Source organism: Peromyscus leucopus, chromosome 7, assembly GCF_004664715.2.
Source record: "Peromyscus leucopus breed LL Stock chromosome 7, UCI_PerLeu_2.1, whole genome shotgun sequence".
NCBI lineage: Eukaryota > Metazoa > Chordata > Mammalia > Rodentia > Cricetidae > Peromyscus > Peromyscus leucopus.
The window spans coordinates 117,399,805-117,420,992 of NC_051069.1; the positions used below are offsets into that span (position 1 = coordinate 117,399,805).

General features: G+C 47.1%; 2 protein-coding genes across 2 annotated transcripts; both read right to left on the minus strand.

Moving 5' to 3' along the window:
- Positions 1-1,295: 1,295 nt before the first annotated feature.
- Positions 1,296-14,651, minus strand: LOC114694053 (stem-loop binding protein). Its single transcript, XM_028870754.2, has 8 exons — positions 14,471-14,651; positions 14,239-14,355; positions 10,602-10,706; positions 5,672-5,731; positions 5,308-5,445; positions 4,747-4,896; positions 3,473-3,554; positions 1,296-2,189 (listed from the first exon to the last, which is right to left on the minus strand). The coding sequence occupies exons 1-8, from the start codon at positions 14,527-14,529 to the stop codon at positions 2,073-2,075; spliced, it is 828 nt and encodes a 275-aa protein (XP_028726587.1). The 5' UTR covers positions 14,530-14,651; the 3' UTR covers positions 1,296-2,072.
- Positions 14,652-15,717: 1,066 nt separating this feature from the next.
- On the minus strand, positions 15,718-21,143 carry Tmem129 (transmembrane protein 129, E3 ubiquitin ligase). The gene is made up of 5 exons (XM_037208160.1): positions 21,017-21,143; positions 20,429-20,790; positions 17,830-18,304; positions 17,219-17,378; positions 15,718-17,112 (listed from the first exon to the last, which is right to left on the minus strand). The coding sequence occupies exons 2-5, from the start codon at positions 20,631-20,633 to the stop codon at positions 16,864-16,866; spliced, it is 1,089 nt and encodes a 362-aa protein (XP_037064055.1). The 5' UTR covers positions 20,634-20,790; positions 21,017-21,143; the 3' UTR covers positions 15,718-16,863.
- Positions 21,144-21,188: the final 45 nt, after the last annotated feature.

A 21,188-nucleotide genomic window follows, 5' to 3' on the forward strand; every position in this document is an offset into this window, starting at 1 on the left:
AAGTATACAAAGGAAATTATTGTCCTTTGGAAACACCTTGAAGGAAGCTGCCTGTGCTACCCACCTCTTGCTTGTGGCAAGTCCATCATCACTTTCAATATAGTTGAATTTACATGAATATACATGTGGTCATGGTTTTGGGTTAATGTCCAGAGACGCCAGGGCCCAGTGTTTAGTTTGACCAGGGTTTAACACAGGAGACATGGAAGAGTCCGTGTGGCTTGAAAAGAAAATGGCTCCCAAAGGGAGCTGCACTATTAGGTGGGGCTTTGTTGGAGTAGGTGTGGCCTTGATGAAGGAAGTGTGAACCCTGGGGATGGGCTTCGAGGTCTCCATTGCTCAAGCTATGCTCAGTATGGTAGTTCACTCCCTGTTGCCTGCAGATTAAGACTTAGAACTCTCAGCTCCTTCTCCAGTACCACGCCTGCCTGCATGCCATCATGTTTCCCACCATGATGATAATAAACTAAACCTCTGTAACTGTAAGCCAGCCCCAATGAAATGTTTTCCTTGTAAGAGTTGCATGGTCATGGAGTCTTTTCACAGCAACTGAAACCCTAACCATCCTAACACCACAAATGCACACGAGTAAGAACTGAACATAGGTCAGATAGCATGCTGGCTTCTTGGGAAAGGCACATGAGAATGGTTGGGATCTGTAGCTAGCGTTTTCCTGGTCCTGCCTGGCCCAGGGTCAGGACAAAGCTCTCACCCGCCAGACCTGCAGCTGCTCAAATCCAACCAAGTAAACACACAGAGGCTTATATCACTTATAAACTGTATGGCCGTGGCAGGCTTCTTGCTAACTGTTTTTTATCTTACATCAACCCATTTCTATTAATCTATAAGTTATCATGTCGTTTGTGGCTTACCGGTATCTTAACATCTTCTCATGGCCGTGGCTGGCAGCATCTATCTGCCTCAGCCTTCCACTTCCCAGAATTCTCCTCTCTCCTTGTCCCGCCTATACTTCCTGCCTGGCTACTGGCCAATCAGTGTTTTATTAACCAATCAGAGCAACACATTTAACATACAGAACATCCCACAGCAGGGATCTGTACTGACATGTAACCAGGTCCCATGCCAGAGCAGCAAACTTATCAAGGTCCCCTTAAAGATGGAATGGGTGGGGACTTAAAAGGTCAGTACTGTCTGTGCTTACCACTGCCCACCAGATCTGGGCATGGTTCTCTCACCAAAAGAAGATGCCATTCCCTCCCATATGTCATGCAAGTGCTTCAGGTGCAAAAGAAAGCTCTGACCCTCCCCTCCACAGTATAGGGCAATGTTACAAATCAGTTAAAACATCTTTTATTTTTGCAATTAACATCCCATACAAAAGCAATAGAAATGCAAATATCGACAAGTTTACAATTGAATACATGAACAGAGTATCTGTACACATTATCATTTACAGCAATATTACATGGTAAATTAATTGATCATTAAAAAAAAAAGTTCTAAATCCCTCTCTTCTGCCTCAATTCTCAGAGCACATGCTAAGATCCTACCTCACACTAGTGCTATTCCAAGTTCCAAATTAACACTATATAACTTACATAAAGCCCATTAATATAACAGCTTAACATTTTTGTTCAGAGCTCTGTATGAGAGAAAACTACATTCACATTGATAAAAGACCAGAAAATAAGTTTTTACAAAGTCACTGGAGCTGCCTGACTGAGAGAATACTCAATCAGTTACCTAGAAAGACAGCTGACTCTGGATTGGTCCCATAAACACATGGTTAAAATCCACCGCCAACCCATCTGAAAAGTGGCAACTGAAGTCTCAAGTTCTTGTGGAAAACTACAAGTATCCTGTTGTCTAACTTGGGGGCACAGGAGGGTGGACAATAGGGTTCAGTCTTCACCAGATTTGGCTTCATTTACAATTTAAAACATGTGTAACACTCACCATACATAAAATAAGGCAAGAAAAACAATTTATCATGAGAAAATAAACTCTTAACAGAGAAAAAAAAATACAAATGCACAACAGCCCATGCTTAACCAGCTTTCCAGATGGCTAGGCAGAGCCAAGTATTTCCAAGAGTTGCCACCAGGTGGCAGTTAACTCATGGCAGAGAAGTCTTTCAAGGGTTCAGTTAAACAAGCGTCCAAATCAAACTCATCCTCCACTTGGCAGTCTACATGTCTGACTTTGGTGGGTGTGCCAGCGTACATATCCTAGAAAACAGAGACAGTCACACCTACATCAACTGATCACATAGGCTTCCTCTTAAGTTACCCCGAGCACAAGTGGGCTTGCCTAGCAGCAAGACAAAGCAAAGAAAACCAGCATCAATTTGCTGTTTCTGTAGGTACACTTCCAGTCTGTCACCACATTGTATGGTGGGAAAGAGATCAATAAATCTGAGTGTACCTGGAGTGGCACAGCTGAGAGCCAGGATAAGGCAATGGATTTTTGTTTATATTTTCATAAGAACAGCTTTGTAATAACTTATAATAGTTGAGTCTTTCGTGTTTTGCCACTTCAGATCCTAGGAATTTACATATATAAACAAAGGAAGGTCTCCACAAAAATAAAGAGATCTTTTTATTGTAAATCGTACAAATACAGACAGATCTGAATATTGTACCAGGTCATTAACTACTGAATCAGAGATAAGGCAATTTCAGTATAGCTCAGTTTATTGGGGGTAGGGGAGGGGGACCCTCACTGTGTAGTCCTGGTAGCCTGACATTTGCTACAGACCAGGCTGGCCACATGCCACAGCCTCCTAAACGCTAGGGTTGAAATACTCCACCCCCCTACCCTCACCTCCAGTCATAACCCATAGGTTTTGTTTTTGTTTATTCTTTTTTAAATTTATTTAACTTTATGTTATGTGCATTGGTGTGAAGGTATCAGATCCCCTGGAACTGGAGGTTACAGACAGTTTTAAGCTGCCATGAGGGCGCTGGGAATTGAACCTGAGTCCTTTGGAAGAGCAGCCAGTGCTCTTAACTGCTGAGCCATCTCTCTAACCCTGGTTTTGTTTTGTTTTTTTAAGACAGGGTTTCTCTGTGTACAGCCCTGGCTGTCCTGGAACTCTTGCTGTAGACCAGGCTAACCTCGAACTCAGAGATCAACTTGCCTCCACCTCCCTCCTAAATGCTGGCATTAAGGGTGTGTACCACCACTGCCTGGCTAACCCATGTTTTTGAAATAGGATCTCGTGTAGTCCAGGCTAGTCTTCAATCTCTGATCTTCCTGCCTCCACCTCACTAGGGCCGAGGTTACAGGCACACAATATCACAACTAGCTTTAAAATATGAAACTTGCCCAAACTGAGCTCAAATGCTCAGAACCCAATCTGTGATCAACTTGGTATTTCTTGATGGGAAAAAGTCCCCCTTTCATAAACATTATAATCCAATTTCAGTTCTAACCTCAGTATGTAAAGTGGTATATTCTCAAGTGATTTAAAACACCCAAGCTGAGAGACAGAACCAAAGGAAGTACTTACAAAGTTATCCTGTGAACTTGTCTGGGACTCGGAGCTGCTTTCTGTGAATTCTGTTTCCATTTCCCCAAGATCTACAGGTTGTCTGAGAAATGAAATTGAATAAGCATGTCAGTCACCTGCTACCATCAGAAGATGAGAATTTCTAAGTTTGTTCACTAAAACCAAACACCATTCACATCACAGTGTGTGTTGTCCCCAAGGTCAGCTTTCACACATTTGCCAAAATTTAATTCCTAACCAATAAACCCAACATAGAAAGCTGACAGCAACTACAAGTGAAAACCTGCCAGGCTCACAGAAGATCAGAATCTGACAATCTGTGCTGTCATTCATACACACCTGTAAATATCCTGTTTTGTTTTGTTTTGTTTTTGAGACAAAGTTTCTCTATGTAGCTCTGGTTGTCCTGGAACTCACTTCTGACCCTGTAAACATTCTTGCAAAGCAGTAACAAGACCAATTTTCTTCTGAGATTAGCGGAATGGAATGCTATTAAGTCAAATATGATAGTACCTCAATATCTTCTAAGGCAGAACTTCAAGTTGAGCCTGTGCCACAGAGTTAAGACCTTAATCAAAGCCGGGTGGTGGTGGCGCACTCTGGAGGCACAGGCAGGCGGATCTTTGTGAGTTCGAGACCAGCCTGGTCTACAGAGCCAGATCCAGGAAAGGTGCAAAGCTACAGAGAAACCCTGTCTTGAAAAACAAACAAACAGCTAGGGATGTGGCTCAGTCTGTAGAGTACTGCCCAGCATGGGGGCCCTGGACTACCTAAGAACCTTTCAGAATCAAAAAGGGGGCAGGCGATGGTGGTGCACACCTTTAATCCCAGCACTCAGGCCCACCTGGTCTAACCTCAAGCTCTAGGACAGAGAGGACTACACAGAGACCCTATCTCAAAAATCCAAACCAAAACCCCTCAAATAGGGTTGGGGAGATGGCTCAGTGGGAAATGCCTTTGTAGGTATAATGTCCTAATTCTGGATTCCCAGAACTCACATCAAAGAAAGCTCACAGGCCACTTGGCCCACACAGTAACAAACATAACAAAACATGATACCCTGTCTCAAACAATGTAGAAAAGACTGACACCCAAGGTTGTCCTCTACGTTTTTTAGCTCCAGAAGACTGAATCCAGCACAGGGAGTGAGCTCTTCCCTGGCATCCACAACCCTGTGCAATATAATGAGGCCTAAAGGCTAGTGTGTCTGTTCTCGATAGCTTCCAGGATAATCCTTCACTGTGACAGAGAAAAAGAAAGCAACAAAGACATACATTTCTTGCAAATCACATCCTTCTTCAGCAGGAGGATCCCAAAAATGCAGAGCCACTTTCCAGAGTTTGATCTGTTGATCCCATGATCGCCGGCTATACTTCTTAAATTTGTTGGGGGTCCTAGGATGGATTCCAGGTTGTCGCAGGTGTCTGGAGGACATAAGATTGCCTCAGTACAAGCCATTCACATCTGCACAGAGCTAAAAGACTAAACACACTTTGGGGCACCACCACACCCAGTAGTAACTGAGATTCTATAGGATGAACAAAAAAAAAGGGCATATACCAGCACACCCAGCTCTCCAATTAAACACTTACATTCTTTGACTTTTATTTTCTTATTGTGTATTTTAATAACTACATACTTTATAAAACCATACCATATATTTTTAAGTCCTGAGGATAAAATGCTCTCTAATAGTCAAAGCTATGAAAATGACTACTTAAGTTCTTATGAGTCACTAATAAACACTTCCTAGAAGGTATGTCTAATATAAGCAACTCCTTAACAGACACAATGCTGTTGGGCAGGACTAAGACAGACCTATGTGACAATACTACCTGGGAACCTCTTTAATATATCGGTCATAGGCAATAGTGTTCTTCCCATAGTTGATCTGCTTCTGTCTTCTCATTAAGACACTTTCATCTGTCTCCACATCAGCTGGTACTGAAGACATAGACTCCTTTGAATCAGAACTGAAAGTAATGAAAGATCAATAAATCTTGGATTTAAGATCACTGTGTGCCAAGAAAACACTGCAAGAGTTCCCCTCTCAATTTCAAATGATATGAATCCATGAAAACCCAGTCTATACTATAGGAATTTCCAGTACACACAGTGAAGAACAAATAACTAATAAATGCTACTGAAACAAACCCCTCAAAATTTTCATTAACAAATTAGAAATGTTTCAGCATGTACCTTCCTGATGAAGATTTCCTTTCTCTTCCAAAGTCATTTATGAGTAGTTTTCTCTTATATCTGAGAACAAAAAAAAAAAACACATTGCTGTTTTTAAAAGGATAAAATATATAAAAACAAAAAAATAGTGCTTCCAAAGCAAGAACGAAGCCTTTTTCCTGAGTAGCATGATTTGGGAATGGGACAATGTTGAGTCTGAGGTTAGCCTGGGCTTATTATATTAGCCCCTGACTAAAAACTTTGAAGGGTTGGATTAGAATAGGAGATGAACTACTTTTTTCTTTTAATTTCTAAAAACATGGTTTTATGGGTTGGAGATAATGCATGGCTCAGCAGTTAAGATCACTTGGCTACTCTTCCAGAGGACCTAGTTCTATTCCCAGTACCCATATGGTGGCTAACTCCAGGCACAAGGGAGATCTGATGCCCTCCTCTGGCTTCTATAGATACGAGACACATACATAGGACACAGAGACATACACACAGGCAAAACATCCATATGCAAAAGATTTATGAGCTACCAACAGCTGTGAGCCTCCATATGGGTGTTAGAAACCAAACCTTGGTCCTCTGCAAGAGCATTAAGCGCTCTTAACCACTGAGCTATCACTTTAGCCCCATCTAAAAAAAAAAAATAAATAAAAATAAAAAGACTGTATGTGTTTGTACATGCATGCCACAGCACATGTGCAGAGGTCAGACGACAACTTGTGAGATCAGGTCATCAGGCTTAATCACAAATTTTACCTACTGAACCATCTCACTAGCCCAGCATTGTTTCTTTTTTCTTTTCTTTTCTTAATTATGTATACAGTATTCTGCCTACATGTATGTGTGCAGGCCAGAAGAGGGCATCAGATCTCATTATAGATGGTTGTAAGCCACCATGTGGTTGCTGGGAATTGAACTCAGGACCTCTGGAAGAGCAGCCAGTGTTCTTAACCTCTGAGCCATCTCTCCAGCCCCCAGCATTATTTCTTTGAGTCTATTCCTTTGCAATTTATGTTCCAGGTAAATTTTAATCCTGACATTCAAAAAAAAAAAAAAAAAAGTTCCAAAAATGTCTGTCCTTTCCTGTGTCTAAGTGTGTGCTCATGGAGGCCATAAAAACTTCATATATCAGCTGGGCGGTGGTGGCGCACGCCTTTAATCCCAGCACTCAGGAGGCAGAGCCAGGAGGATCTCTGTGAGTTCGAGGCCAGCCTGGTCTCCAAAGCGAGTTCCAGGAAAGGCGCAAAGCTACACAGAGAAACCCTGTCTCGAAAAAACAAAAACAAAAAAAAACAAAACAAAACAAAACAAAAAAAAAAAACTTCATATATCGCCGGGCGGTGGTGGCGCACGCCTTTAATCCCAGCACTCGGGAGGCAGAGCCAGGCGGATCTCTGTGAGTTTGAGGCCAGCCTGGGCTACCAAGTGAGTTCCAGGAAACGTGCAAAGCTACACAAGAGAAACCCTGTCTCGAAAAAACAAAAAAACAAAACAAAAAAAAAAAACCTGAATGTTACACTGAAAATAAAAAAGAATTATGGGGACTGGAGAGGTGGCTCAGAGGTTAAGAGCACTGCTTGCTCTTCCAAAGGTCCTGAGTTCAATTCCCAGCAACCACATGGTGGCTCACAACCATCTGTAATGAGATCTGGTGCCCTCTTCTGGCCTGCAGAGATACGTGCAGACAGAACACTGTATACATAATAAATAAATAAATCTTTAAAAAAAAAAAAACAAAAAGCTTCATATATCATTCCTCAGAGCCATCCCACTTTGTTTTTGGCACAAGGTCTCTTTCTGAGGGCTAGGGCTTGCCAATTCATCTAGACTAACTGGCCAGCAGCTTCAGGGACCTTCCTACCTCTGCCTCCCTAGTATTAGAAGCATACAACACCTCACATGGCTTCTTTACATGGGTTCTGGGGCCCTAACTCATGTCCTACATTCAAGGCAAACACTTTACTAAGCTCTATTTTAGTCTTGCCTTTTTTCTTTTCTTTTTTTTCTTAAAGGTAAAGTCTAAGTTGCCTAGTCTGGCTTTGATGCCAGCTGGTCAATTTTCAACATCTCTCAGTTACATCATTTCAGAAGATAAATTATTTGTCAAGAGCCTAGTCTGTTGTTTAAAGCAACCTGAATAAAAAAAACATTGTCGTCGGGCGGTGGTGGCGGTGGTGGCGGTGCACGCCTTTAATCCCAGCACTCGGGCGGATCTCTGTGAGTTCGAGGCCAGCCTGGGTTCCAGTGAGTTCCAGGAAAGGCGCAAAGCTACACAAGAGAAACCCTGTCTCGAAAAAAAACAAAAACAAAAACAAAAAAAACAAAAAAACATTGTCTTACACTCTCAGGTACACCACCCTATGCAGAGCTTCCCTGGGTCCTAAGAAATCTTAACAAAGTGGCTAGCAAAACCCAATCATCATCTAATGCCAAGATGGAGACAGGAAGCCTTGCTGCAGAATTGGCTAACAAATCCTATCTGACCTCCTAGCTACTTGGTTTACATTCATTAACTCAGTCTATTTGATTTGAGATAGCACGTATGAAAAGAAAAAGACCAAAAACACAAACAACAAAAAAGCAGGTAACAAAATCAAGGGAAATTTGAAGTACCTCAAAGTTTGAGGCCAGCCTAGTTGACATAGTGAAATCTTGTCTCAAAAAAATCTTTTAAATGCTGGGTGTGACGGTGAATGCAGAGACAGAGGGATCTCTGTGAGTTCAAGGCCAGCCTGGTTTACAGAGGAGGGGAGAGTTCCAGGACAGCCAGGGCTGTTAGAAAAACCCTGTGTGTGTGTGTGGGGGGGGGGGGGGGGTTTAAAAAGTGACTGAAGATTGCCGGGTGTGGTGGCACATGCCTTTAATACCATCATTCGAAAGAGGCAGGCAGGTCTCTGAGTTTGAGACTAGCCTGGTCTATAGAGAAATCCTGTCTCAAAAAAAAAACCCAAAACTCCCCCATCCCCCCAAAAAAGTGCCTGGAGTTCTAGGTTAGTTGGAAAGTGCTTGCTTAGCATGCATAAAGCCTTGAATTTCCGAGCTCCACATAATTAGGGCATGGTTCCATGACTGGAGGTGGAGGCAAGAGGATCAGAAGTTTAAGGGAAAACCTTGTGGGGGGTAGGGGAGGAAAAAATTGGGATTATGTCTTATGTGCTACAGCCTTCGGTAGGTTCTCACTCTTCCAGATATTTGAGGTGGGGGGGAGGTGACAGGGCTTCTAGGTGTAGCCCTGGCTATCCTGGAACTTACTATATAGAGCAGACTGGCTGCTGGGTTAAAGGTGTATGCAACTACACCCAGTTATTTTCTGGGAGCCTTAAAAACAAGACTAAACCAGAGAGTCTACCAACTGTCTTTCAAAGGCACTTTCTATTTTACTGAGGCAAGGTCTCTCCATGAACCCAGAGCTCATAGTTCACCTAGTCTACTACTTGTAGGAGCTGTTTCCCAGGAATTGAACTTAGGTCATTAGGAGGCAAGTGTCCTTCCTTACAGAGCCATTTGCTGGCCTTGATCTGGTTAGTCTAACCAGCTTGCCACTAGCAATTCCATTTCTGCTTCCCAAGTGTTATGGGATCATGGGCAAGCCACTGTGCCCACCCAGCTTTTATGCAAGTGCTAGCTAGAGATCCCAACTCCAGGCTTCATTCTTGTGCAAATATTCCATCCACTGAACCACCCCCGCCATTTAGTTTTACACTATCAGTTGAAATATCCAAACTCGGAAGTATTTTTCTTCCTTCCCCATCATCTCTTTGTAGTAACCCCTGTGCTTAAAATCTATGTTAGAATGTTTTTAATAACCTCCAACTCTGTGTCATACTGGCTCATCCTGAAATTCTTTTCTCTGGCAAAGCCAGGGATCTGGTTTTACCTGAGTAATGGTGTCTAAAAGACAAGGCAACCCCTCAGGCTGCTATGGGTAACAATATGGACTGGTTTGAACTGGCTTCTTCATGCCAACCAACTAAAATAAGTACTCTTGTGGGAGAGCATACCCAAGACCCTGGATTCAACCCCCAGCATTGCCAAAAACAAAAAATAAAAACATTTTAGAATTGGTGAGCTAAATCCATGGATGAAGAGTTGTTTTTCCCCCCACATAAATGTAAGGACCAGAATTTGGATCTGTACCACCCAAATAAAATCCCGAGTGGGTGTGGTGGTCCATCCCTAATTCCAGTGCAGTTACATGGGATCCCCAGGCTAAATGGCTAGGTAAAATAACCCAATTAGCAAGTTTAGTTCAGTAAGAGACTAGCTGTTAGAGAGCAATTGGAGGGAGATACCTGATGGCAACCTGATCCCGACATACAGCTGCATGTGTGCATGCACTTGTGCTCTCTCTCACACCCACACCCACACAGTAACATGAAAAGACAGCCCCCATCACTGCAATCAAGCACCCACCCTCCTATTTCCACTAAGACAGTGGTTCTCAAACCAGGAAGCACTCAATTAGAAGAGCATCTTACAAAATACCTGGGCCCTACTCATCAGTGGGTCAAGGAGCCTGCAAATGTGTATTTCTAACAAGTTCCCAAGGGACACTGATGCTAGCCTAAGGACTAGATCTTTCCCTTTTTGGTTGTACAGGGATCAATAAACTCAGGGCTTTCTCATGCTATGTAAACTCATTACCACTGAGCGGCAATCCCAATCCCTAAAGAACAGATTTTTAAGAACCATTCTTATTATTTATTTATTTATTTATTTTGTTTTTTTTTTTGAGACAAGATTTCTTTGTGTAGCCCTGGCTGTCCAGGAACTCACTCTATAGACCAGGCTGCCAAACTCAGAGACCCACCTGCCTCCGCCTCCCAAGTGCTGCAATTAAAGGTGTGTGCCACCACTGCCCGGATAAGAACCATTATTCTAAGACATTCTGTGAATACAGCAATTGAAAACCACACACAAACTATTATAAAGTGTGTACCTTGCAATCTCTTTGTTAACTCTGGTCCTCATTTCATCTTCTTCAACTGCACTTGCCCAGTCAGAACATCTAGAACGGGGCTTAGGGCCTTCAGGAGTTGTAAAGCTACAATAAAGGGAAAATGCATTTCAATGAGTGCTTCATCTCAGTTTTTTGAAGAAAGAATAACACTGTTTTGGCAGAATGCCAAAGAAACAGGTGAGTTTAAGCAATCTCTCAAAGTCTTCTAGACATCATTAGACAACTATCTACCTACTATGAATCAGTGCTAGATTATGGGAACAGTCTACTGAAAAGGCAGGGGAAGTAAAATACTGTCAGTACCATGAAGAATACCTAATATGGAACTTGGCTTTATGTTTTGAAACAGTCTCACCATATAGTCTTGAAAGCGCTCCTGCCTCAGCTACTGCATAAGTGTTGGGAATACAGATGTTAGCCATTATACCTGGCTTTGACCGTGCTAGCTGTAACACAAGGTATTCTAGGATTTTTTAAAAAATTTTTATTTATCTATTATGTATACAGTGTTCTCCCTGTATGCCACAAGAGGGCATCAGATTTCATTACAGATGGTTGTGAGCCACCATGTGGTTGCTGGGAATTAAACTCAGGACCTCTGGAAGAAGCAGCCTGTGCTTTTAACCTCTGAGCCATCACTCCAGCCCATATTATAGATTTTTAAGACTCCAAATAATAAAATGAATAGGGTCAAACACTGTGACCAACCCACAATGAGAATCCAATAGAACAGATGAGGTTTACCTTTCAGATGCACAAGACTCACAACATGTAGTAATAGGCATCACAATCACAATGTGGAAAAAGGTGAGACTATGAGTCTTGTGGATACATTTTTTTTCTTGTTTTTGAGACAGGATCTCACTATACAGACCAGGCTGGCTTTGAACTCAGAGAGCCTTCCGCCTCTACCTTCCAGGTGGTGGAATTTAAGGCATGTGCTGACACATCTGGCAGTTTTAACTTTTTTTTTTTTTTTTTTTTTTTGGTTTTCCGAGACGGTTTCTCTGTGTAGCTTTGCGCCTTTCCTGGAACTCGCTTTGGAGACCAGGCTGGCCTCGAACTCACAGAGATCCGCCTGGCTCTGCCTCCTGAGTGCTGGGATTAAAGGCGTGCGCCACCACCGCCTGGCAGTTTTAACTTTTATTTCACTAAGAATTAGTCTACCAAGCTGGGGGGTGGTAGCTCACGTCTTTAATCCCAGCACTCAGGAGGCAGAGGCAGGTGAATCTCTTTGAGTTTGAGGCCAACCTGTTCTACAGAGCTAGTTCCAGGACAGTCAAGACTACACAAAGAAAAATCTGTCTCAAAAACAAAACAAAACAAAAAAGTCTACCTTAAAAGTGTACCCCTAAAAAAAAAGTGTACCCCTAATGCCAGGTGGCGGCGGCGGCGGCGGCGGCGGCGGCGGCGGCGGCGGCGGCGGCAGCAGCAGCAGCAGCAGCAGCAGCGGCGGCACACACCTTTAATCCCAGCACTCGGGAGGCAGAGCCAGGCGGATCTCTGTGAGTTCGAGGCCAGCCTGGACTGCAGAGTGAGTTCCAGGAAAGGCACAAAGCTACACAGAGAAACCCTGTCTCGAAAAACAAAACAAAACAAAGTATACAACTATACTTGAGTTAAATCTATTCAAAGGGCTTAGTTTCATCTCAAAGAAATCTTTGGACAAGATAACCCACATGAAGCCAGTAGTGGTGGCATATGCCTTTATTTCAGCACTCAGGAGGCAGAGGCAGGAGGGAGAGATATCTCAGCAATTAAGAATGCTTGTTCAAATGAAGAAACTCTATCATACTGCTTGAAGAGGATTTGACAAAATGATCCACCTAGATAGGATGTCTTTAACTTGTAGATATGCTTACAGGTGTGCAGTGAGCTCCAGGTGTCCTGTGTTCTTTTGCTGTATATCCCATGCCGATTTTGGAGAGTGCCCTGTGCTCCAGTAATCAACTACTTCCCCATATTCCTCTAAGTAACCCCAAAATAAAGCCCACTGGTTCAACAACAACAACAAAAATGGTTGTCGTTCTTACAGAGGATATGTGTTCAGGATTCACAGGCAACTCACAATCACCTATAAATCCAATGCCCTCTTCTCTACAAGCACTAGGCACACATGTGGTACACTTATATACAGACAAAAAAAACACTCATACACATAAAAATAAATAAATCTAGCCTGGCAAAGTAGCACATGCCTTTAATCCCAACACTTGAGAGGCAGGTGGACCTGAGTTCAAGGCCAGTCTGGTCTACCTAGTGAGATCCAGGACAGCCCCATCCTTAAAAAATAAAATAAAAGACCTAACATTTTATCTTCAGATAACTGAGACCATGACAGGGTTCAAATCTTCATTCACCTCAATTAGGTTTTCTGTTTGGTTGGTTTTGGTTTTCTGTTTTCATTGAGACAAGAAAGCCCAGGCTGATCTCAAATTCACGATGTAGCAAAGAAAGCCCTTGGACTCCTGATCCTTGCTTTTAACTCCTGAGCACTACTGGGATTACTGATACATACAATAGCACCTTCCCTTTGACCTACCTTAGGGCTGGCCTCTGGCCTCCCCTATACTCCCATAACTAGTTCAAGGTTTTCAAATATGTGCTGGTAACTCACATTTGCACTTGACAGCCTCCCCAAACTTAAGCAGATTCCCTCCCAAAAGAGATCTGCCCACCCACTGCCACAGCTACCATAGGGATTGACTTTAATCAGAGATGGCCAAGGGTTCAAATCAGTCTGACTTTTCGATCTTCAGTCAGCATTGCCTGTGTATTTACAAGTCTGAATTCAACCACCTTCACTGGGCTTGGCAGCTGTCCTTATCTTCCCTTCTAGTCAGCCTCCTAGCAGGCCACATATCCCCACAGAAAGAGGCATGGTCAAAAAATTCTGAAATCACTTTCCTCTTCATCAGTCACTACACAAAGGTCCCAGAGAGCAGTTCCCTGAGCATCCCACATCACCAGCTTACTCTTCAGACACTCCTGGTCTCTCTGAATGACTATTTCACTTGCTGGCACACCTCTGTGAGGCTACCAAGAGACCTCATTGACTTCAGCACACTGCCTCAACTAAAGAAAAAAAATTTCACCTATGACTTCAGCATGGTGCCTCACCTTAAAAAACAAACAAACAAACCAACAAAAAAACAAACCTCAACACTGTGGCAAACGTTTATCAGATGGAAGGGACCCATGAACATGACTAAGGATGAGTGACCCGGGAATTCAACTTTGGCTTGCATGTGGCTTTCACTCAGATAATAAAATCTAATTTCTCCCTTCCTTCCTCCCTCCCTCCCTCTCTCTCTCACACACACACATACACACAGCGTGGGGGGAATGTCGAAACATTTTAACAAGGTGTTCAAAGTAGGAGTGCCTGATATTATGCGTGAAAAATATAAGGGCTCCTCCACTCCGGATAAAACCAGTTTTGCTGCCACCTATCAGTCGCTGCTAAGATGCTTCTTAGACTGAACAAAAATGAAGGGAATCCAGAGTCACCTAATTTATTCCAACATCTAAAAAGCGAGTGCAATGGGATGAGGGTCCCTTGGCCCTCTTCCAGACCCACCGAGTGACCAACCCGTTTCACTCGGCCAGGGCCCACCTTTCAGGTCGACGGTCCGCAATCTGGCGCTCGCTTTCCTCGGAGTCCTCGGGCTTCCGGTCCCTTCCGTCCGCTCGGCGTTTCCGTCCGAGGCTCCATCTCGCAGGGGACCGCGGGCTGAGGACAGAGACTGTGGTCAGTGGGCGGGGTCCCGCAAGCACGGGCGGTTCGTGGACCCCTACCTCACAGCCACCCAGACACGGAAGACTTGCAGACCGCACGGCCCACGTACCTTGCAACGCCGTCGCGGCCGCTCCCATACCGGGGTGGGCTTTTGGGTCTGCAGGCCATGGCGGCAGAGGGTTGAAGACCGGTTCAGCAACGAGAAGCTCCCTCGGCGACAGCGCTGACGAGGTCTGAGCTCGGCTAGTCCAACCGCCCTTAAGTGCGCAGCGGCCCCGCCCCTCAGCAACTCCCGCGCGCGCGCACGCGCGCGCGGGGTCGGACGAAACCATCGGACGTTCACCTGTAGGGGAGCCCTTCTCGGCTCTGCGTGCCCCGCTGGCGGACCCGGTTCGGACCTAAGCCTCGGAACTGCAGGCAGTCGCCAAACTCCAACTCCTGATGCGGCTGCCCAGAAGGGCGGGAAAAATGTGGCAGCCCAACTAAAGGGAAAAGGAATTGGCGACCCCCGTCGGGCTTCTAGCAGGCTGGCGCTGTCTCTGCCGGGCCTCTGATTGGTTGCGTCTTCGCGGGCCCGAGGAGTATTGGCGGGAGACTGGGCAGTGCGCGCCAGTGTCACTCAAGATAGGTGGGCGTGGCCACGTCTCTGGTCCGGGCCGGAATACGGAAGACCCAGTCCTTCTCTGGGACTGGTCCCTCCTTCCCACCGCCACAGTACTTCCTGAGCGCCCGCCCACAGTTTAAACTCCGAACTCTGAACCAGCGATAGCTCTTAGAAGCCAGCACACTTAGTGGTCTCTTTTTCCCTCCAAGGCTGTCTGCCCCGTCTCTGGTGCCGTTCTTTCTGCTTGAGTCACTAGCACGAGGGCCGGGCCTCTGCAGACCTGTTCTAGTCGCAGACCGTGTGGGCGGCCGCGACACTACCTTAAGGGTGGATCTGGCCCAGAGCAGCTCAAAAGAGGGTGGATTGGGGCGGGTGCCATCGAAGGGCACTGTGCCCAACCATTGATCACTGTGTCTGAAATGCTAGTCCTGTTTCCCCTTCGGGACAAACTAAACACTGACACTTTTTTTTTTTTTTTTTCCTTTTTTCGAGACAGGGTTTCTCTGTGTAGCTTTGGAGCCTGTCCTGGAACTCACTCTGTAGACCAGGCTGGCCTCGAACTCAGAGATCCCCCTGCCTCTGCCTCCCGAGTGCTGGGATTAAAGGCGAGAGCCACCACGGCCTGGCTGACACTAATTTCTAATATGGCTGGTCTACAACTATACTCATCTCACTTTCCCAACACACCCCAGCCACAACCCCAAACGTTGCAAAAATTTGGTTTTACTACCAGGTAAACAAAATGAAGTACATCACTTAGAAAGTAACACTTTATTAAATACTGAGTCGTTTGGCGACGTTTACATTTATCTTTATCTTTATAAAATTAACTCCTGTGGTTAAAAAATAAATAAAATAACCTTAAACCATTTGGCCTCTTCTTAGGCAGCCCTTGAAACTGCCTTGAAACTTCAGGGACAGGCAGAACTGGGCTTGCTCTGATAGGAAATCCCTGGAGTTAGGTGTGGTGCTGGCTGGGTAAGGGGCTGGCTTGATCTGTCACTACTGCTTGAAACAGTCAAATGTGGGAGCTTCAGGGCCACAAGCTGAAAGAGAGGTCCTCCCTGCAGCAGCTACTTGTGTCAGAGATGGTGGGTAAAGGGCAACCTCTTCTCCTCCCATCTGCACCATAGGTAAATGAATAGTATGTCCATCAGAACCTTAACCACTGAGGTACCCTCTCCTGATCCAAGCAACCCACAAGGGCCCTAGCTAACTCTGTGCTGCATCCCTGGGGGGTTTCGTTCTGGATAGTGCTGTGGCTCTCTGGACCTTACCTCCCTAAAACCCCCCCCTAGGGCCAGGGGTGTGAGATCTTGGCCTCCCCTGGACTAAAGCAAGAGAAGACACCAAAAGCACTGTGGGCCCTCTAAAGCATATGCAACCCTCATGAGGAACTTGGGAGAGCATGCTGGCCCGGCCCTAGGTTGCTGCTCCTGCCTCCCTATCCAGAAGTGGTCCCTTGGCTGGCTGCAGTCATCAGGATACCCTAGAAAAGGACTTCACACTGGAGTGGCACCCCTCTCAAATGTCAGCATCCACCCAACACCACAGGTCCTGGGACAGATGTAGGTCTGGCTTGTAACTGTCAGTGTTCTGAGGGGCAGATATGATCTGTAATAGAATTAAGGCAAACTCCAATATCTTGAGGCTTTGGAGCATTCTGTGTGAAATATCAACCCCACCTGAAGGTAATAGGAAGAGAGGATGCTGAAGGTATGGGATAGGGCATTTCCATTATAAGTTCTTCTAAATCACAATCCTCAGCCTACCACAGACTCAAGGCAGAGAGTGGCTGTAGATAAGTGTGTGCTTTCACTAGAACCTTTCGCCAAGGTCAAGGAGCTTTAGCCTCTCCTCGTAAGTGGCCAGTGGAGACACAGAATATGCTGTGATGCTCAGCGTACACAACACACATCCAGGATGCAGAAGCGGGCACGGCAAGTCGGGCAGGGCACACGGCTGGCCAGCCAAGTGTCAGGGCGCTGGGGATCCTGACGGCTGGCAAACCACTTGCCCATGCAAGTGAGACACCACATGGGACGGCAATAACACTGCTGGCACTCGCCCACCGCTGGCTCCTGGCAGGTCTTCACCAGCTTCACGCTGGCCCGTGTCTGCATGCAGCCTATACAGGCCTCAAGCTCCTACAGAGAGATAGTTGGAACAAAAGGGGTCACAAAAAGGCCTACAAGATGGTCTTGGGAGGAGGGAGGGGTGCCCCCCCACTCTCCCACTTGGGCCAGCCCCCACCTGGTTGCTGGGCACTGAATAGGCAGGGTTGACCTCCACCAGGGAGGCAAACGTTTCTAGGAAGAGGTCACCCAGGCTCTGGTGGATGACCACGTTGGCTGCACTTCGGATTGGGGCATGGAGCTTCTCACATAGTTCGCCATATTCCGCTGAGTTCAGTCTGGAAGAGGCATGGCTTGGTGAGCTGAGCCAATCTGCCCTTGAACCTAAAACCACCCAAACCCAAAAGCAGGCAAGGCCAGGGAAAACAAGCTACCTCAGTGAAGTAGCCACTGAAGATGGCCCTGAAGGCAGAGTCCACAGACTCAGTGGTCACTTATCCCCAGTAGAGAGGATAGGAAGAGCCTGGAGCTGAGGTGCCACCAATCTACATTCCTAGGGGATCTCAAGAAGCTGTTGGGACAGCTCGATGATAGAGCAGAAGGAGCAACAAAGAGAAAGCGTCAGGCAAGAGGGGCCTTGAAGGAAGATGGCGCTAAAGGGGTCAATTGACTGTTGTCATATAGGCGCCAGGAGTGCCTCAGTTCTCCCCCACCCTCAGCACCTCCTAAGAGGTACCTGAGGTACAGACAGGCTAAGTCTTGTGCCCTTCCTAACCACCACGCACTCACCGAATATCAAAGGACTGCAGAGCAGGGCTGGTGCTTGCCACACGGATGGTAAGAAGCTGCACAGGCAGGTTGGAGTCTGGTGAGAGATCATGCTGCCGAGACTCTGTCACAGTCAAGTGAACATCCTGCTGCTGAGCCACGTGCACACGATAGGTGGTCACCTTCATTACCCATGTGTCTGTCACAATCACTCGAGCACCAGGGGCCCCAGTAGCAAACTTGTCGATCCGCCGGAACTCCGTGTTGATGGAAGAGGCAACCGCTTGCCAACCTGACTGTGGAAGGGCATAGAGGGCCAGGGTCTGGGCCAGTGGGTGTCGGGTCCACTTGTCCCAGGACCAGTAGTAGATCAGGGTACAGGAGACAAGGGGAAGGGTCACAGCCAGAAGAAGGAAGAGCTGCCAGGCCTCTGAGGCCTGGCCAGGGGAGTAGAGCTGCTTTTCTGAAGCTGCAAAGCACATGCCCATGTAGTAGCCTGCAGAAGAAAAGACATCTCAGGGCAAGTTCAGGCTGCCGGGTGCCGTCTTCCTCCCATGGTGACCCATCTGAAGACCACAACGATATCCCTGTGCTTAGGTGAAGGGAGGAGCTACTTCCTTTTTTTGCAGCTCCGGGCATAGGAATGATTGGTGTGAGGATACAGCAGCCCAGGCTCCAGGGAGATGGAGGCAGGTGTGGTAATAGAAGCACTCAGGCGGGTTTTGAGAGGAAGGTGGGTTGAGGAGACTCCATTGGAGAACGGAGATGGAGCTGGCCAGCCCTGATCCTTGCCTTAGCTCCTAGGACATCGTTAGCTCCCAGAACATACTGTCCTTACTCCTGCACCTCCACAGCGGGCCTGCCTCAGCCCTTAGTCACAGCAGTGGTACCATATACTAAAGGAAAATGTTTTCAATTTACTACTATAATTTCACAGAAATAGCCAAATAGGAAAAACAAACAAACAAACAAACGAAGTTGCTAGGCGGTAGCAGCGCACGCCTTTAATCCAAGCACTCGGGAGAGGCAGGTAGATCTCTGTGAGTTTGAGGCCAGCCTGGTGGTCTACAGAGCTAGTTCTGGAACAGCCAGCCTACACAAAGAAACTCTGTCTCAAAAAACAAAAACAAAAAAGTCCTAGAAAAACAAAAGGACTATGAGTTCAAAGCCAGTGTGGTCTACTAAGGGAGTTCCAGGACAGCCAGAGTTATTACACAGAGAAACCCTGTCGTGAACCACTCCCATCCCAATAAAAACAAAAGGAAACACAATGATGCATAGAACTGACCACTGGTGTACCTGAGGCAGTTCTTTGAGCTACTTCTTGGTATCTGAATTTTGCCTCTGAGGAGGCAGATCCAACATAGTCCATCTCAGAGCTGAGACACTGTCCAAGAAAGTAAGCAAGTACTCAATGATAGGGCATGTTGTAAGAACAATGGAACCAGTTTTAGGGCCCTGTTGGCACAACAGGGAAGAACTCAGACATCAAAACGTATTATAAATTAGATGGTAAGGTACTATGTGGGCAGGCTCCAATCTGCAAAAACCAATAGTAAATGTTTACTTTTAGCCAACTCTTTACATGTCAAAATAACTTGTTATGGTTCTGTAGCAACCAAAGTCAGCTCTACTGTCTGCTCTCGATATAATCTCCACGACTGACTTGTGCTTACTAACTTTGGGTTCCTTGTTCCGGCAGGAGATGAGCACAGCTAGGGGGCATCCAAAACCCACTGGACAGACCTTGGTCAAGAGTCCCGCCTCAGAGCTCCACCTTCTTGATCTCCTTTACAGGGCACTAGGTTCTCAAGCCAAACAACTACGTGGCCATGCCAGCTCCATCTCCAGTTCTCCTCAACCCACCTTCCTCTCAAAACAGGCCTGAGTGCTTCTATTACCACACCTGCCTCCACTTCCCTGGAGCCTGGGCTGCTGTATTCTCACACCAAGCATTCCTGTGCCCAGAGCTGCAAATCTGGCAGGCCATCAGACCTCTGTTCTCCGAGACCTGCCTTTCCGTGTCCCTGAATCCTCCAGAGGTCTCCCTCATCTGGTTCCTAGCCTCCAATCATTGTTATATCCCAGCAGTTCCCCTAATGCATCCTCCAAACAGCTGACATATGGACCTCTCCGAGGTTCCACTAGCACATGGGGTGCCCCAGACCACTCCCTTGGACAGGACCAGAAACCTAGCCTGGCTAAGAAGACTGCATCAGTGTACCCAACCTTGAACGTCTTCATCTCGGCCTGCTCTCTCTCTCTCTCCACACCCTCCTTTCCCAGGTAGCCCTCCGACTCCTGTTGTAATGAGTCAACAGGAGCCCTTTCCTAGAAATGGCCCAACATCGCAACGCCAGGCACAGGGATGTCAAAGACTGGAGTCCGCCCCCCGCCGGAGCATCACTCTCAGGCCAGCGCCTGGGCCACCGCCTCCCAACCAGGAAGAGCACAGGGCGCCCTAGAGCGCGCAGCTTACAGCCTAGGCTGCAGGGATGCCGCTAGCTTGCACCTGCACTGGCCGGCATCTGCGCCGGTTCCGGCGGGGAGCCTCCTCCCTCTTGGAGTCTCCAAGCGCCCGGTTAAGCACCCACCACCGGCCCGCGCACAGGAGGCTCACCCAACGGCAGCAGTGAGTGACACAGGAGCGTGGCGGAAGTGCGACGAAGGTGGTAAGGCACGAAAGCGGCGTCCTCGCTGCCCAGCCAGCCCGACAACAGGTTCTGCACCGTGAGCCCGGCCGAGTAGAACTCGTTGGGCGTGAACACGAAGCACACTGCGAAGACCAGGTAGGCCAGCGTGAAGGTCACCTCAGGGCTGTCCATCGCGACGCCGCTCGCCGCACCGGGAAGAGACGGGGGCGTCCAGTCCTGGACAGTTGGTAGGTTGTCGTAGCCACGGCAAAAACCGGCCGCGAGGCACTCTGGGAGACCGAGTTCTGGTCAGGCTGCCCGTGGGGCATTCTGGGAGACTGAGACGCTCCTGTCAAGGGACCCGCAAAGCATTCTAGGAGATGGAGTCCCGCCTCCGGCTGCCCGCGGGGCACTGTGGGAGACAACGACCCCATCAGGTGACCCGAAGAGCACTCTGGGAGACAGAGTCTCGTGAGGCCGCCCGGGGCACTCTGGGAGGACCCTCGGAACCCCGCGCCGACCCACAAGTTGTGAGCCACCCAGAGGCCCCCGCGTGGGTGCAGACTCTCCCTTACAAGCAGCTCGGAGAGACACTGCAGCTGGTTCCATTGAACAGCTGAGAAAAGCCAAGCAAGGGCCGAGCCGCTCTCTGACCGCGTTCGCGGCCGACCCTGAGATTGTCTGGGCCATGATGGACCCCACCGTGGCAGGCTACCGAACAGCCGGCCTGGCCTGCGATGCTAGGCT